This window comes from Dromiciops gliroides, chromosome 1, assembly GCF_019393635.1.
Source record: "Dromiciops gliroides isolate mDroGli1 chromosome 1, mDroGli1.pri, whole genome shotgun sequence".
Classification (NCBI taxonomy): domain Eukaryota; kingdom Metazoa; phylum Chordata; class Mammalia; order Microbiotheria; family Microbiotheriidae; genus Dromiciops; species Dromiciops gliroides.
The window spans coordinates 707,118,381-707,136,619 of NC_057861.1; the positions used below are offsets into that span (position 1 = coordinate 707,118,381).

General features: G+C 39.8%; 1 protein-coding gene across 4 annotated transcripts in view; it reads left to right on the plus strand.

Moving 5' to 3' along the window:
* RAF1 (Raf-1 proto-oncogene, serine/threonine kinase) overlaps positions 1 to 18,045 on the plus strand; it is a 74,082-nt gene extending 56,037 nt beyond the window's left edge. For 2 of the 4 annotated variants that reach the window (XM_043979131.1, XM_043979133.1), the window contains 11 exons: positions 265 to 324; positions 2,660 to 2,687; positions 2,796 to 2,923; positions 3,389 to 3,506; positions 6,879 to 6,963; positions 7,787 to 7,963; positions 9,379 to 9,425; positions 15,227 to 15,345; positions 16,249 to 16,380; positions 16,501 to 16,635; positions 16,870 to 18,045. In XM_043979131.1, coding sequence (XP_043835066.1) covers positions 265 to 324; positions 2,660 to 2,687; positions 2,796 to 2,923; positions 3,389 to 3,506; positions 6,879 to 6,963; positions 7,787 to 7,963; positions 9,379 to 9,425; positions 15,227 to 15,345; positions 16,249 to 16,380; positions 16,501 to 16,635; positions 16,870 to 17,010 — 1,170 coding nt within the window. In that variant the 3' untranslated portion in view covers positions 17,011 to 18,045. The remainder of the gene's footprint in view (positions 1 to 264; positions 325 to 2,659; positions 2,688 to 2,795; positions 2,924 to 3,388; positions 3,507 to 6,878; positions 6,964 to 7,786; positions 7,964 to 9,378; positions 9,426 to 15,226; positions 15,346 to 16,248; positions 16,381 to 16,500; positions 16,636 to 16,869) is intronic. The other 2 variants (XM_043979132.1, XM_043979134.1) reach the window with 1 other exon arrangement.
* The last annotated feature ends 194 nt before the right edge of the window (positions 18,046 to 18,239 follow it).

Here is an 18,239-nt window from a genome sequence, read left to right on the forward strand (position 1 = left end):
ATGAGGGAAGGGCCAGCTCTCTGCAGGGTGTGAGTCTGGGAACACGTTGCAGGATTGGCGGTATCGCATTTGGGGAGGGGTTCTGCACCGAGCAAAGTGCCCAGAGCTTGACTCCCAACTGCTTTTTCTTTTCTCACCTTCGTGGGGGGAAATGGGGGTGTTTCTGTTTCCTTTTCTTTCTAGTTCCTCTTTCCCTGCCACTGCAAACACTCAAATGCTACCTGTGTTCTTTCTTCTTCTTTATTTCTCATTGCTTTGGACTAGAATAGCAGCCTGAACACTTCTCCCAGGGCATGGTGCAGACGGTCATGTTTGAGGGCAAGAGTAGGTATCCTTCTTCGTGCCTTTGCTTTCTTGTGATTAACAGGACTGCTCAGACTGTGCTGTATGTACAGCACAGGATTGAGGCAGGAGCAAAATGGAACTCATGCATTTCTTGCCACCTTACTTCCCACGACTTCTAACATTCCTATAGGGGATTGAAAGGTTACCTATTGGAGGGAACTTTTTTCGCTATCTAGTTAACTGTTTCTCAGATTTGGGGTTTCATTTCACATGTAGCTGACATGCAAATGTTACTTAGATTCTCCTTTTTTTAAACTTCAAACTCTAGTTCTTTAATTGGTTTCTCTAGTATTAGGACATTCTTTGTATCTCATTTATAAGCTGTGTATGTCTTTCAACTGACAGTTTGATTGCAGCTTTATTTTTTGTCAGTCAACACTAGAAACCTTGGCAGGCACATGCCATTTAAATGGCAATTTATTCATTCCACCCTCCAAATAATTACCTTTAGGATTATTTCCCCCACCAGCTGTTGTTGCTAGTAACTTCAAATGAAAGCCAAACTCCCATGCCCATCTAACACAACTTTTGGCTCCCCACTTTGGATGTGCTCGTTTGAATGAATGCTTCTGTCATACAAGTTCTTCCTCTCTAAGCACTTCGAGTAATAGAGAAAAATTCAAAGAAGGAAAACTCAAGTATTTCTACTCTAATAAATGACTAGCATAATAACCTTAAACATTCCAGTTCTTGGAAATCAGGTTCAGTATCTACTTTTTTCTAGTTATTTACAATTTCTCTAGTGCATGTATTTTATTTTATTTTATTTTTTTCTTTTGGGAGGCAATTGGGGTTAAGTGACTTGCCCAGGGTCACACAGCTAGTAAGTGTCAAGTGTCTGAGGCCAAATTTGAACTCAGATACTCCCGACTCCAGGGTCAGTGCTCTATCCCCTGTGCCACCTAGCTGCCCCTGCGTTTAAATTTTCGTATTCATAATTCCTTTTAATTGACAGGTTCTGAGAAGACAAAGCAAATACAACCTTGGGAGTATTGGCTGGCTTACATACATACATCTATACATATGCATACATATACACATACACACACAGCAATACATATACCTGCATACACATATGACACGTACTGCATGCATGCATGCATGTGTACATACATACATATATACAGTAAGGAAAGGAAGGCACTGGAGTAAAACTCCTCTTAGCACATGGAAATTTTTGCTCTAGTTTGAATTGGGACTTGCTTTAATGAAAATTATTAGATTGGTTTTGTAGTGGGGTGAGTTAGAAGAACAGGAAGCAGGTAGTAGATCTAAGATTGTTTGGGACAGAATTTATATCTCAGGATATCTCAAAGCATTTAGAGAAGAAGTCTGCTATGAGATCTTGAAGAGCCCGAGAATCTAAAAATATCTTTGGTTTTGGTGTTAGGATCGTATAAAGATGCTTATTTGCTCTTAATTCTTTCCTTGCCAAAAATCTGAATAATTTTAAGCATTTTCTGTACTTCTGTAAATACTTATTACTGTGGTTACACATATAAAATAGAAATGTTTTGTTATCAGTGGTGGGTATTGGCAAGGAGAAAATGGAGTTCTTGTATATGAGAATGAAAAGGAAATGAAGCTTGTGTTATTCTGGAAACTGAAATTTCTGTTAATTAGTACTGAATACTCGTTACAGCAGCAAGCCTTCAAAAGAAAATCTAGAGTGCCCCAGTTTACATGGTCACACCACGAGGTCTTTTATTTAAGATGGAATTCTGTTGGGAGTGGACCTCATTCCTCGACTGGAGGAGGTTGCCCGGTGAAATGGGAAGAGGATTGGATTAGATGTCAAGAGGCCTGTTTTCTAGGCTGGACACTGCCACTCTGTGACCAAGGCCAAGTCATTTCTCTCAACGTGGTCACTGTCCACTTTCACACCTACATAATGGGCTTGCTGAATGGAGTCAGAATAATAAGTGATGATTTTGCATTGTGATCCAAGTTTCACTGAACCCAGCAAAATTAGGGTTAAAAAGAAAACGAAGATTGGACTACAGAAAAGGCCATGCCACTTGGCTAACGTTTCAGCAGTCTTTTTTGTTGGGGGAAATTGGGGATGGTTTCCTATAGTTAGCAAATGAATGTAAACCATTTTATTTCATGTGGTAAAATTCTTCCAGGATGTGTTGTTGGTCACTTATATTTGCTCTATTTAGTCAAAAGAAAATCACTTGTTATGTTTTGGATAATTTCTGAATTCTAGATATTTCCTAATCCTCTTTCCATTTTTGCCTATACTCCCCTTCCCTTTCCCATTAGGTAGTCTATTACAGGGTAAAAGCTAATAATTTTTTCTTTTCTGTTTTAGGATGCAATTCGAAGTCACAGTGAATCAGGTACTTGTATGTCATCACATAACCAACAGTAACAATGCTTTCTTTTAATCACTCTGGATTTCCTATTGGCTCATGTGTTCTTGATTACCTTTGTCTTTATGTGTTAAGCCTCACCTTCAGCTCTGTCCAGTAGTCCAAACAACCTGAGTCCAACTGGCTGGTCTCAGTCCAAAACCCCTGTTCCAGCACACAGAGAAAGAGCCCCGGCATCCGGTACACAAGAGAAAAATAAAATTGTAAGTATAGGCAGCTTGACTTATTGTTTCAAAATAGTGATGGGTGTAGCATTTATTAAGTACTTACTATGTGCCCAACACTGGGGATAAAAACTGAAGAAAGCCAGATGGTCATTGTCTCTAAGGACCTTACGTACTGATGAGGGGAGCTAGAAATCTGGCAGCATGATGGGTAACAGCCAGCAGTGACAGGGCCAGGAAAGGCAAGGGGAAATCCTACCTGTCCAAGTCCAGGGAGGTTGTGGGATCAGAGGCCAGAGTTCTGGTAGGAAGGGGAGAAAGACAAATGCCTGAGGACAGGCTTTAAAAGAGAAAGCTAGCCCTTTAATCTGAAGGCTTTTATAATGTATGTGGGGGAGGGACTTAAATTGAACACTAGTGTTCAGAAGCAAAATGTATGCTGGTGATCACCTGTGGGTTTATTTATTTGCCTGTGCTATATTCTGACAGATTTACTTGTTTCAGAGGCCACGTGGACAGAGAGATTCGAGTTATTACTGGGAAATAGAAGCCAGTGAAGTCATGCTATCAACCAGAATAGGGTCAGGTTCATTTGGGACAGTGTACAAGGGGAAATGGCATGGTGAGTATGAACCAAGCTATTTTTTTTATCATCAAGTTACGTGTTGTGGTGAAGATTCAGTGCTTCTTTTTTTTTCTTGGTGAGGCAATTGGGGTTAAGTGACTTGCCCAGGGTCACACAGCTAATAAGTGTCAAGTGTCTGAGGCCAGATTTGAATTCAGGTCCTCCTGAATCCAAGGCCAGTGCTTTATCCACTGCACTACCTAGCTGCCCCCAGATTCAGTGCTTCTAATTGACAGATGCACAGGGGATGCAATTTTCAAACTTTATCTTAAGGTTAAAAATGTTTTGTTTATGAGAACTCTTGTCCATAGTAATGGCCATAAGTCATTCTGAAAAGGATATATTGTGTTCAATATAGTATGCTTAAGGGGCAGCTAGGTGGCGAAGTGGATAGAGCACTGGCCCTGGAATCAGGAGTACCTGAGTTCAAATCCGGCCTCAGACACTTAACACTTACTAGCTGTGTGACTGGGCAAGTCACTTAACCCCAATTGCCTCACTTTAAAAAAAAAAAAAAAGAAGACTGCCAGGAAGTGTGTGATACATTTTAGATAAGAATCCATCCAAAATAATTAAGTTTTGCTCCTAAAAAGGAGTCTGCTTCAGTAATCTGGAAAACTCATTTATTTGGAAAATCACCTTCATTCTGCCTATTCCAGATAAGTGAAATGTTCGACTGTAATTTAAATTTGAATGTCAAATTCTGATTGGAATAATGAGACCAGAGAGAATATAAATGCAAGCTTAAGTTCACTACAACATCCTTGTTTAAAAAGTATGATAATTAATAGTAAGAAATCATAACTTATACGTATGGTATTAGATTCCATACTATTAAATAGTGGCCCTGTGTAAAGTCTTGATTCTAGAGGTCCAAGGTTTAGTTTTCTTTTCTTTTTTTTTTTTTTTTTTTGGCGGGCGATGGGGGTTAAGTGACTTGGCCAGAGTCACACAGCTAGTAAGTGTCAAGTGTCTGAGGCCAGATTTGAACTCAGGTACTCCTGAATCCAGGGCCGGTGCTTTATCCACTGCGCCACCTAGTTGCCCCCCAAGGTTTAGTTTTCATAATGAATGATCAATTATTTTATAAGCCATCTTACACAATTTTTTAAAAAATCCACTTAACTTCTTGTATTTATGATGTCAAAAACACAAATATGGCTTCTGCTAAATCCTGTTGAAGTGATTATTTTCAGGAGATGATGCTAAGACTGCAGTAGAGTATTCATATGGGAGATAAGGGGTGGTCTGGATAAACTGGGCTTTTAGCACATTTATTTGTGGTGAGAACTAAAAAGACCTCCTAGGGTGCCAGGAGGGTTGTACTTAGGACCTGTGGTTTCACAGGCCTACGTTCTTCTTTGACCAACCCAGCTTGAAATCTTCCTACACTTTGGTAGGCATCCTTCATAAGGTGTGTCCCCCTACAATCCTCCAAAAGACAGATCACAGAATGGCCGCCATTCTGGCATTGAGCTTCTCCAGACTTAGCTGTCCTCATCTTACTGCTCTTCAGATACCAGAGTCTATACTTGAGGCCTTTTCAGGTGGTAGACCTGCCACTCCATTATCCTAGCCCAAGGTCACCTGGGCCATAGAGAAGCATGGCAATTGCACTTTTGTGGAGGGGGAAGATTTTATGACTTTTAAAATGATAAAGGGGAAGGTTCTTGCTCAGTTTTACACTTAACCACTGTTATTTTTACTAACGAGTAATAACAACAGCTCGCATTTTCTTTTATACACCATATGTGCCTTACAAGAAGCCTGGGATAGGCAGAACAGGAGTTCTTGGTCCCGTTTTCTAGGAGAGTGAATAAGGCTCATAGAAATGAGGAGACTTGTCCTGGATACACAGCCAGTACAAAGCAGAAGCAGGCCTTCAGGGCACATGTCACACAGCATCCACTGTGCTTTCTAGTAATCCCATGCACTAATAGGGAATGTTGCCATCATTGGACCCCAGGGCTTTGTTTTTCTTGCCTTCTCAAGGGAGGAAGGAGAAAATTTGGAACTAAAAATAAAATAGAATTGAATTTTTCAACAAGAATTAGATCTCAAGATAAAGGCAAAGAGTAGCCATTTGCAGCAACCCAAGGATACTGCATATCCTTTAGAAGTTGTCTGAAATAACTATTTCTTAATGCCAGTTTCATTCTTCTTCATTGGGCTATGGAAATAGAAAATAGCAGCTCCAAAACCAAGGTCTTGCCCATTGTAGGCATTCAGGAAATATCTCTTGACTGGTTGACTCAGACTCCTTTCATAATGCTTTGAATTATGGGTTTGCAAATTCTGACATTTTAGTTGGTACTGTTTGTAAAAAAGCAGTTGCTACAGCTTTTTATCATTTTTTAAGCAAATGTTCCTTTTTTAGGGGAATTTGGCTATATTTGATGCAGAAATTCTTTAGCAATAAAATTTTGGTATCCCAAAAGGAATGTAAAATGTTGGTTTCTTCAAAACACAAAAGTTCCCATGGGCTGAAAGGTCTTAAAGTTTTCCAGAAAAAGTGTTCCAGAGGCTTCCCTCTTCCCCAGCTCAGTGTATGCACAGAGAACACATACTTGCACTTATGAATACATGGTGTATTACTGCAGATGACTTACCAAGTACCCAGCCCTATGTGAGGAGTATAAAGATGTTTGACATCTTTGTCCTTGTAAAGCTTAATATAGTCAGGGAAATAGGACACTGCTCCCTCCCCAAGCCCCCATATCATAATATTAGCAGTGTGTACTAAACGCTAAATCACTAACACAGTGCCCTGGGCGCTCACAGACAAGGAGGGACGGTTGGGCGGTTGGTGGGGACCTCAGGAAGGTTTCAGGGATGTAGGATATGGAGAAAGAGGAGTGCATCTTAAAGCAGAAGGACAGAGCTGGTCAGAAAGCAATCTGAAGTGCTTCCTGTGTGCCAAGCCCTGTGAGAAGCGCCAGGGATACAAGGAAAGGCAGAAGCCCAGCCTCTGTCCTCAAGGAGCTCACACTGTGTTTAGGGAGACAGCAGGCAAGTATGAGGCACATAGAAGGCATAGAGTGAGAGGAAGGAGGGCTTCCCACAGAGCCAAGTCAGTGGGGGTAGTGTTGCTGGACCTTTGTGTAGTGCCTGAGGGTGATTAGATGGGAAAGGGGCCAAGTGGGGCTTTCATATTGGGTCTTGGAGGTGGTAGAAAGCCACTGGTGTTTGTCGAGTAAGGAGGGCGACAGAATCAGAAAGGAAATCACTCACAAGCACCATTGGTAGCAGAGCCTACGTTGTTGTGACCGCCTCTGCAGACGGCAGTCCCCCACTCTGTCACATAGATGACAACGTGAAGTAAAAAGCATTCCTTCTTTTGGGCTGTGCTGACTCTAAGTTAATTTGCAGGAGACGTTGCTGTGAAGATATTAAAGGTCATTGATCCAACCCCAGAACAGTTTCAGGCTTTCAGGAACGAAGTGGCCGTCTTAAGGTGAGCAGAGAAGTTCTGTTGTCTTGTTTCAGAGACCCTTCTGCCAAGTGTGTGTGATTCGTTCTGTGAAAATGTCCCACAGGTTAATCGTCTTAGTGAGTGCACAGTGCTTCCTTACAGTAGTTCAAACTTAGAGGGGACCTCCAAGGTCAGTTAATGCACACTCAGTCTGGCCGTGTCATCGGTCTGCTGAGAACCCTTGCCAAGCTCCTTCTCTCACACTTGCCTAGGCCATCCCCCACCCCCACAAGTGATCTGGACAGTCCAGCAAGAGCATAAAGTAATGCTTTGCTCCCCCCCTCCCAGTGCACTCAAAGTTCTTCAGGGGCAAGGACTGTGTTGGGTTTTTTTTATATATAATAATTTTTTTGAAAAAATTATTTGGGGGGGGGGTTGAGGGGCAATGAGGGTTAAGTGACTTGCCCAGGGTCATACAGCTTAGTAAGTGTCAAGTGTCTGAGGTCGAATTTGAACTCAGGTCCTCCTGAATCCAGGGCCGGTGTTTTATCCACTGCACCACCTAACTGCCCCGACTGTGTTGTTTATATCCCTGTACCCTTTAGGCCCCCTTGTAGTAAATATTAAATGTCTGATCTCTCATTTTACACATCAGGAATGAGAAACCCAGACAACTTTACTGATTTGCCCAAGGTCAGAAAGGTCTTTAAGTAGAGAGATGATTTTGGGTTGAAGTTTTCTCATTAGACCACAATACCTCCACTGCTTTGATACTATGGCTTTAAATTCCCTCAAGTCTGTCAATAATCTCCTTTATTTTCATATTCTTTCATAAGGGTAATGGGAATTTTTTCTTTTTTTCCAGAAAAACCAGGCATGTTAACATTCTTTTGTTCATGGGCTATATGACTAAAGATAACCTGGCAATTGTGACACAGTGGTGTGAGGGGAGCAGTCTTTATAAACACCTCCATGTCCAGGAGACCAAATTTCAGATGTTCCAGCTTATCGATATTGCCCGGCAGACAGCACAAGGAATGGAGTGAGTATTTCAGGAAATTAAAGATTAACTTACTCAAAATATTCCTGGTTTTGAAGAGATATTTAATATGTGTTAATATTTAGAATTTACTTAGATGTTACATGTAATCTTTACAAATAAAATCTGTATCTAGGGACTTTGTGTGAATAGAATGAAAACTGGCCTCCAGCTTAAAATAAGTTACAGTAGATGAAATCTCTTCAGAGATAACATCACCCCTGTGATTGATGTGTTTTCCTATCTTCTCACCCAGCCCACCCCGAGGACCTTATTCTAACACTGATTGTCACAGAGACCCCAGCAAAGAGGCACTTGGGAAGCCCTGTGCTCCCAACATGCTCCCTATGGTAATGAGGGAAACTGGTATTTCTGTACTAGTCTTTAGAAAGTATTCTCCTCATGACAGCTCTGTGGGCAGCAGACTTGAAAGATGGCTCAGAAAGGTCCAGGGACTTGCCCAGGTTTAGCCCTGATCCCAAGGGGAGCCTTTCAGCTGGTGACACCTCTCCATTTCTGGTTCCCTAAGGAAAGTCAGGATCCCAAGAGCAGGTTTAGTCATGCTTTGGTCACAGTTGACTATAATGATAATTTTATTTAGAAAAAATAAAAAACTCTGGACATTTCTAAAGCTGTTAGCGACCAAAAAAGGGCAGAGAAACTCCAAGCTGGAAGAGAGATTCATTACGGTTGTTTTTAGAATAACAGACCAAGTGTTTGTGATGGAAAAAACATATGTTTGATTGACTCCCCACAGGAGAATAGACATTTAATGCCTCTGCAACGTTGGCCTAAGACACTGACCCTCCTTGGATTTCAGTTTTCTTATTCTTAAAGGGAGGGGATTGGATGAATTGGCCCTGAGGTCTCTTGACGCTCTAGGATTATGGGATCTTCTATAATGGAGCTGGATTAAACTCTGCTTTTCTAATGCTTGTTTTTAATTTAAGAGTAACTGTAGTGGTGAGGCTTTGTGCTTGAGATTCTTTTTGATGTCCATTATACAATAAAGAACTTCCTGACCAAGTAGATATCTGTTGTCTCTGGGCATTATAGTGAATAAATGATGCATAGACAATCTCTTTAATGGAATGGATTTACCCAGATGACCTTTCAGCTCCTTTGGTGTTCAGTGGTCTTTCCCTGCTGGGCTGACCGGTTCTTTATCTTAGCACATGGAGGTGTTACTCTGACACTGTTTGAGGCAAGATGGGGAGGTCACTGACCCTGCATGAATTGATTTGGTTATTGAAGCCTCAAAAAGAACTCCTGGTAAAGTCATTTTGATGATAAGATAACCCTACTTCCTTATTTGCACTTGGGAGCTTTTGCTTTCTGTGGGAATCTGGAGATACCACTTGATGCTATACCACATGTAGGATGAACATATCTTTACATGCTTTTTTTTTCTTTTACAGTTATTTACATGCAAAGAACATCATCCACAGAGACATGAAATCAAATAGTATCCTTTAATTATTTAGTTTCACATGATTAATATGGAAGGTTCCATGATTGAAGATATAAGTAAGTTTGTCAGTTCTCCATGGAGCTACAAGTTTTCATACAACTGAGGAATGATTACCCAGCATATGGGTGGAAGTCTGTCTCCCTAGTTCTTCCTGTGCCGTTGCCACAGAATTAATGTACAAAACATCAGTTTCTCATCATGATAACTTTTATTTTTTAAAATATATTTTTATTTATACCTTGTTTTAAAATCATCTACATTTCCCGATGCACAGTCCCAGAGAACAATGCCATAACCAACCACCAATACGTCTAGAAAGTCCTGTATCTTCCACACTCATCTCTTTGTGCTAACCTTGATCATTCTAATTTTGTAAGTGAATTTTTGTTACATCATTTTAACATTCCCAGTGTATTCCTCTGACATTCTCCAAAACCAAACAAGATATGAGAAAAAGTCCAACGCCATATGCAGTATCTCACATAAGGTCTCCCTACCTCTACAAAGGACCAAGGGAAGGTACCTTAAGGTCAAATTTGGCTCTTCTAATTTTACTGCATTCCATTTCAGTTGCTTTGTTATTGTCGTGCTTTCCATCACATGACTTAGTTATACATATTGTATTCCTGGATCATTTTACAGATGAAGAAACCAAAGCAAATAGGTCAGGTAACTTGCCTAGGGTCACCCAGCTCCTAAGTGTCTGAGGCCAGACTGGAATTCAGGTCTTCCTGACTCCAGGCCTAGTGCTCAGTGCACTGTGGTACTCCCTAGCTGCCCAAATAAGTTCATGTGTATCTCAGTCATCATCACTTGCAGTATGGCAATACTCATAACATTGATGTACAACAATTTTTTTAGCCATTCCCTAGCAGATAGGCATGTTTCCAGTTAATTCTATATCCATTTCTTCAGGGTGTCTTTAAAAATGAGAAAGGAATAGGTACATTTTCTCTTTTTCAGATGTTTTTATGGAACTCAGGTATATTTTTTTTTCCAGCTCTCATATTTTATTGTATTGGTACATGTTATGTTGTGGTCATATTTTTTTAGTTAGTAAAATTCAATCAGGTATATTTTTAAGTTTTATTGATACTGTGCTATCAAGCACATGTTCCACACTCTACACCTGTGGACCTCTCCATCCCCATTTCATGAGTTTCATTTATTTCAACTTAGTGGACATTTATTAAGGGTTGTCTGTGTACAGAGCACTTTGCTAGGCACTTGGGATAAAAACAGATTTTTAAGGATAAAACAGCCCCTGTTTTCATGAAGCCTAAAATCTCATGGGTATAGACAACACAGCGATTATAGCCATATGAATCATTAAGCGCATTAGGCTCCATTTTCACATCTTATTTAAAACCAAAGAGGAGGGGGCGGCTAGGTGGCGCAGTGGATAAAGCACCAGCCCTGGATTCAGGAGGACCTGAGTTCAAATCCGGCCTCAGACACTTGACACTTACTAGCTGTGTGACCCTGGGCAAGTCACTTAATCCCCATTGCCCTACAAAAAAACACAACAAAAAAAACCAAAGAGGGAGAAGATCATCTCTGATTGGAGGGATCAGAGAAAACTTCCTGGAGAAAATGGTATTAGAGCTGAGCTTTAAACAGTGGGAGAATATTCCAAAGAACAGGACAGCATGAACAAAAGTATGGATGTCAGGATGGATAACCATGCTTATTTATTTTATATTAACTCTATTTTGTTTAAGGACAATTTTCCCTCATAAGATTATGCACAGTTTTTCTGGGTCAGTTATATCACATTCCCAGAGTGCAGCTCTCAAATCCTATATGATCTTGTGATATGTGATAAAATAATGAAGTTTCAGAGAAACTCGGGAATACTTGTATGGACTGATGTAGATAGAACTGAGCAGAACAGGAGAACAAGAACACTGATAATGCCTGATTTTGACAAGTGATAGGCTAAGATGCAGAATGAGATACATTTTTGGAAATAGCTAATATGTGATTTATTTATTTTTTGTTTGTTTGACTATGCTTTTTTGTTAGAAGGGCTTTATTTTTTGCCAGGTGAAGGTGGGGGAGGGATCCTTGATAACTGGAGAAAATATTTATTCATATATCTACTTCTTCAGGGTGTCTTTGAAAATGAGAAAGGAAATAGGTACATTTTCTTTTTCAGATGTTTTTATGGAACTCGGGTGTATTTTTATAAGTTTTATTGATGCTGTGCTTGATAGTATATGTACCACTTTATACCGGTGGACCTTTCCATCCCCATCTCCAGTAAACATGAGGAGGTACATTTTCTCATTTCTTCTTTGGAATCAAGATCAGTCATTATCATTGCAAGGCTTTCAGATCCATTTTGTTGTTCTTTCTGTCTCTGTTCTTGTCATTGTGTGTATTGTTTTCTTGGTATTGCATATTTCATTCTGCATTAGTTCATGTCTTCAGGTCTTGCTAACAAAAAAAATGGTGTTTAAATATCTTGGTATATGTAGGACCTTCTGTATTTTACTTCCTTGAGATATATTTCTAGTACTGTTGTTTCTGGATCAAAGGGCATGGAAATTTTAATCATTTTTTTTACTGTAATTCCAAATAGCTTTTCCAGAATGAATGGACCAATTCATAGCATGCCTCACTTGCTACACCATCTCCATCATTATCTGTTTCCATCTTTTCCCATGTTTTCCTGTTTTCTGGATGTGAAATCTGTTATTTCAATTTGCACTTTCCTTATTAGTGATTTAGAACAATGTTTCATTTGGTCGTTAATATACTGAAATTCTTTTGAGAAGTTTGATCATACATTTTAACCAGTTATCTTTTGGAAAATGGCTTTTGGTCTTATATATTTGAGTGAAAGCTCCCTATTTATCTTGGATATTTACAGATTTATTAGATATAGTTGATATAAAGATTTTCCCTCAACAATTGACAGGTTTTTTTTAATCTGTTTTATTTTTCTCTGGTTTAGGTATGAGCATAAATTTTTACTCATGAAAGTACTTTTATAAAGTGCTTTCTAAATTTGTCACATAGGTATTAATTGCTCTTTAAAATGTTTGCCAGAATTCACCTATAAGATCCACCTGTGCTTTTTTTCCTTTATGGCTTGTTCATCTTTACCTTCTGAGATTGCATTGTTTAAGATCTCTATATCAAGTTCTGTTAACGTGAATATATATATTTTTTTATTTCTGTAGGCAATTATTTCCCTTAAACTCCTGGTTTTGTTTACATATAGTTTTGTGTCACAGACCTTGATAATTCTTTTTGCTCTGTTGTGAATTCACATTATTATTTTTGTTAATTTTATTGTTCTTTTTTTGGTTGGGCAATGAAGGTTAAGTGACTTGCCCAAGGTCACTCTGCTAGTAAGTGTTAAGTGTCTGAGGCTGGATTTGAACTCAGGTCCTCCTGACTCCAGGGCCGGTGCTCTATCCACTGCGCTACCTAGCTGCCCCCTATTGTTCTTTTTAAAATCAGTTTTGTTTAGGTTTTTAAAGGTACCAGAAATATTTATTCCTTTGTCCTTCTTTTGGGTTAATTTGACATGTAATTTTCTTAAAAATGCCTGTTCATTTCATTAATCTTTTTTTCTACTTTTTTTTTGGGGGGGGGGCAGGGCACTGAGGGTCAATTGACTTGCCCAGGGTCACACAGCTAGTAAGTGTCAAGTGTCTGAGGCAGGATTTGAACTTAGGTCCTCTTGAATCCAGGGCCGGTGCTCTATCCACTGTGCCACCTAGCTCCCTCCCTCGCCCCGACTTTCTTAATATTTCTTTTCAAAGGGTATAAAGGTTTAAATAATGTTTTTGACCCTGACTTTTTCACATTTTTTCATAGTCTTTGTCGTCAGGCACATTTTCATAAACCAGTCTCCAATAGTTCTTGTTTACATAATGACAGCAGTGCTGTCAAGCTCAAATAGAAAGGAGGCCACTCATTTGGACATAAGGATCCCTGAAGGCCTCATCTTGGCAGTTTAGAAATGTAATGTTCTCTAGATAGTTAACATATAAAAATACAATTTCCCAATTGCATTTGCACTTGGGAGTGTCTAACACATCTGGTGTACAGAATTTTTAAAGCACTTGATTTGGTAGAGCAAAATGCAGTCTGAAAGATGTTGCTCCAATTAGGTGCATCCTGTGAATGTTAAGATTATATGAGATTCCTTGATAGATGAGAATCATCAATTCTCTCAGAAAACAGACACATATTCACCAAAGGTGTTTGCCACTGCCTTGGAGGGAGTCCATTTGGTATTTGGCAGATTAGATCCTCTAGGTCATTCATCCTCCTAAGTGAGACCTACACCTACTCAAGAGTTTGGCCGAAAATTCACTCAGGAAAAACCAAGTGGGTGATGAATTCCTCCCTTCCAGACTCTTATTCATCATTACATTCATGTCATACAGTAGAGGGGATGGCCACTGTGCTGCCACCAAAATTGGATGGAGGGGATGAGAGTATTGCATTTGGGAAAATCATACAGTGCTTGGAGTCACCTCACACTGTTCTCTAAAATCTGTCCAATAGAAATACCACTCTTCTGCCATGCCTGTGAATCATAGTGCACCATCATCTCTAAAGAATCAAGAGAGTGGAGGATCCAGAGGGCAGGGGAAAGCCACATGAAGAAAACATAGACAGCTCTTGTAACTACAGTGCTACAAAGAGCAAGCAAGAATGGCTCACTGGAGCAGGCCAGCTAATACTTTTGCATAAGATGGCTTGAAGGCTCCAACAGGATTACCTGTAAATGGCATTTTTCAGGGAATGAACTTTGTAGGGTATGGGGGATGTCATTAGATAGAAGGGGAAAGGGGGGAGGTCGAGGGTATGCTGAAGAAGGGCTTTCCAAAACTCATGTAGAAAAGAATAAAGAATGTGTAGTTTTATTGGTACTCCTTGTACAATTTCATAGTTAAAGTCCTTCTCTAATGTAGCATGTAGTTTTCTGGAGATGGTAAAGCCAAAAGAAAAAAAAATCCACACTGTGGCCAGCCTGGTTAATGAGCCTCTCCAAATTTAGCTAGACTGGTCATCAGAGAAGACACCACCACTACAGAGGCCCATTGTAACCTGTCCTCCTTCCACTCACATCACTTTTGAGAACCCCAGATCAACGTAATACTTCAGCTACAGCATTAGCTGTAGAAAAATATGCATTCAGATTGTATGTGTGTGTGTATGCACATATATATGAAGATATACACAAATACATGTTTATGACAGCTAGGTGTCACCATAGTGCATAGAGTGCGGGCACCCAGAGTCAGGTGCTCGTACTCATATTCCCGAGTTCAAATCTGGCCTCAGACACTTACTAGCTGTGTGACCCTAGGTAAATTACTTTACCCTGTACAATGAACTGGAGAAGGAAATGGCAAACCATTCCACTATCTTTGCAAAGAAAACCCCAAACGGGGTCATGAAGTCAGACACAATTGAACAACTAATGTGTGTGCATAAGACTATTTATACAATATAAACAAAATGAGACGGCAAACTAGATTTAAAAATCACGTGTGAGAAAAAGAAATGAGTTAAACCTAATCTGCTTGGCACCAAAGAGGAAAATTAGAGTCAACCAGTAGAGATGTCATTTAGTATAAAGAATTTCCTAATAAAAGTTGACAACAGAATAGGCTCCTTGGTAAGGTGGTGAATTCCTTATAATTGCCAAGTATTTAAGAAGTCTCAATTACTTGTTGAAGATGTCTTCGAGGGGATTTATTATACATCGGGCATTGTGGTCCAGTTCGAGTTCTGTGATTTTTTTGAGTTCCTTAACAGATGTTTAGATATATTTCTTCATGAAGGTTTGACAGTGAAAATAGGAGACTTTGGTTTGGCAACAGTAAAATCTAGATGGAGTGGCTCTCAACAAGTGGAACAGCCAACAGGTTCCATTCTCTGGATGGTAAGGAAATAATTAATCTACATTTAAATTTAGCTTTCTTACTCCTATGATCAAATGTGAGCTGCTAGCCCTTCTTCAGTTACTATCCAGCTAAGCCTGATAAATATCAGTTTAAGGCACATATTAGATTGAGCATTTTCTATGAGAAATATGGCCTTGTCTTTTTTACTTGGTTTTTAACTTCTAAACAATTTTGCAAATAACATCTCATTTATCTTCATTCTGTACCTTTATTCCTTTTAAGTATATCAATCGAAGCACAGAGAGGCAGTAATTTGCCTAGTCACAGTTAATGGCTTGAACAATGGCTTGAATGTTGTCTCATTTAGTAGGATACACCTGAAGGAGAGGGAGGCAGGCAATTGACAGCTTTTTTTTCCAGTTAACATTTGCCCAGCAGGCTTAACCTACTGTGGGTGTTGATGGATGATATGGTTTGCTGTCTTTTAAGATGATGAAAAACAAGGACAAAACTCTAGTTTCTCTGTCCAGCTGTGGATGGAATGGATCAGATCCTGTTGGGTAAAACTGTCCTCCCGAGGGGCTCTTGGAAGATGCACATGATCCATTCATTTACTTATCTAGTCCCTACTATGTGCAAGTTCAACAAATTCCAGGTACCTTCTCACAGCTTCTGTATCAAGTCTTCTGTACATGCAACTGTTCTTGCAAGTATGATATCATTTTCAGGTTAGACTTCATTCTCTTCTTCCTCTCAGCCTTGATTTTACTATTTCTTACCCTACACCTCAAAAAGATAGCTATCTATCTAGAAAAGTCTGGCTGCGGCCTCCTCTCATTAACTGGAGCTGAATATTATAAAGCAAAAATGGTTTCTAACATAATCGAGTCCCTCAACCCTGCCCAGATAATGTTTATGGAAAGTGATTAATCCTCTTTCAGGCTCCAGAAGTTATCCGCATGCAGGACAACAATCCATTCAGCTTTCAATCAGATGTCTATTCCTACGGCATTGTGCTATATGAACTAATGACAGGGGAGCTACCATATTCGCACATCAACAACCGAGATCAGGTGAGAGCAGCCAGCTTTGGGCAAGTCCATTCAAACAGTTGACTTGAAATGGGGGCCCGGATTTAATGAAATAAAAGGTAACCTGTCGCAATGACAACCTCATATCTCTTTTTCATTTAGATTATATTCATGGTTGGTCGAGGGTACGCATCTCCAGATCTCAGTAAGCTCTACAAGAATTGCCCCAAAGCTATGAAGAGGCTTGTAGCAGATTGTGTGAAGAAAGTTAAGGAAGAAAGACCTCTTTTTCCACAGGTGTGAACTGCTAGGGGGCTTGAGTGTATTGTCTGCTGTAGGACCCAATTGGAAAGGGCCTCCCTAAGTCCTTCCTTCCTGTTAGCCAGCCATCTTGATTTGGTAGATTCTTTGGCTTCACCCCCGCTTCAGACTGGGGAGGGGTTCTGGATCCTTATAGCCTGCTTGCATGTCGTTCTGAACATATTTTGAATGAAGCCATCTGAAATCTGCCCTCTTGCTGCCTCTTTTCAGATATTGTCTTCCATTGAATTACTACAACATTCTTTACCGAAAATCAACCGCAGTGCTTCCGAACCATCTCTACACCGTGCAGCCCACACAGAGGACATAAACTCATGCACATTGACATCCACAAGACTCCCGGTTTTCTAGGCATATCTTGCACCATTGTCCCCAACAGGAAAGTCCCCAAAGTTCTGCTTTTCTTACCTTAATCAATGAGATGAATTTTTTTTTTTCTTCAGAGAAAGCTGCTAAAGATTTCTACAATTCAAGTACTACAGGGACATCACTCCATGTTGCCTTTTTCTACCGTTTGTTTGCCCAGTGAGATGTTTTCCACTCATTTTGTGTCATGTGTCATAACGGTGTAATTTTACCAATAATTAACAGACACGATGCAATACAAGCCAGAGTTTTTAAAATAGATGCCCTTGAGCCTTATTTTCCTCTACAGAGGTGGCTGTGTTTATTTGGCAATATTTTCTCTTGATCATTTTTGTTGGATCAATTAGTATTTTTATAGTAAGAATGGCTAAAATTCTTTGGGGGGGATCCTGAAAAGTTCCAGTCCTAGAGGATGTTTCCGGGAAAAGATGGCAGTCCAACTCCAGAGAAAAGGGGATAATGAATTCTGGATACAAGTTCCTACAATGAGTGTTAATCATGCCAAGGAATTTTAATTCTTTTAAAAGATGGCAAGTTACCAGATAGTTTTGCACATAGAAAACAATCATGCGAAGGAAGAATAAACTGTTCTCCATAATACTGTTCTCCAATGGGGGCCATACATACAGCCTTGCTGCAATTACTGACCTAAGGAGCGATACCCTGGTACTTAACGGACCCAATGAGATACCCACTTGTGCAGCGATGGGCTTGATTGAGGAATTGCTGTGCTCCTCTCAGCAAGCAGAGTGACCTACCAATTGGAAGCTGTCTTCCAGGAGATGCACTATATGAGGTATGCATTCAAAAAGATTGGTCTTTCATTTGTATCTTGGCCCCCAAAAAAAGAATCCCTTTGTCATGTTGCTTTACAGTCGTACCTCGTATAACAAGGAAACTGAATATATACAGTTTTTCTTGATGGTTTGGGTTTTGTTTTTATTGCTCCTGAGAAAATGAATTTATTGTAAGCCATGGTTCTAGTGATTTATCTTATTTTAATAAAATAAGTTAAATTTAGGTTTTACTGGCCTCCTTTTTCATTTATTATGGGAAGATTGTGTTATTTTAGAGCATGAAGTTTAGAAGTGTGTTTTGGCCATTTCCTAAGGCTGTAAACAAATTTTTCTCCTATAGTAGAAGAATATAAAGTCCAGAATTAGGACTTAGCAGTGCATGTCCCCACCCCTCACCCCCCGGACCCCTCACCCCAG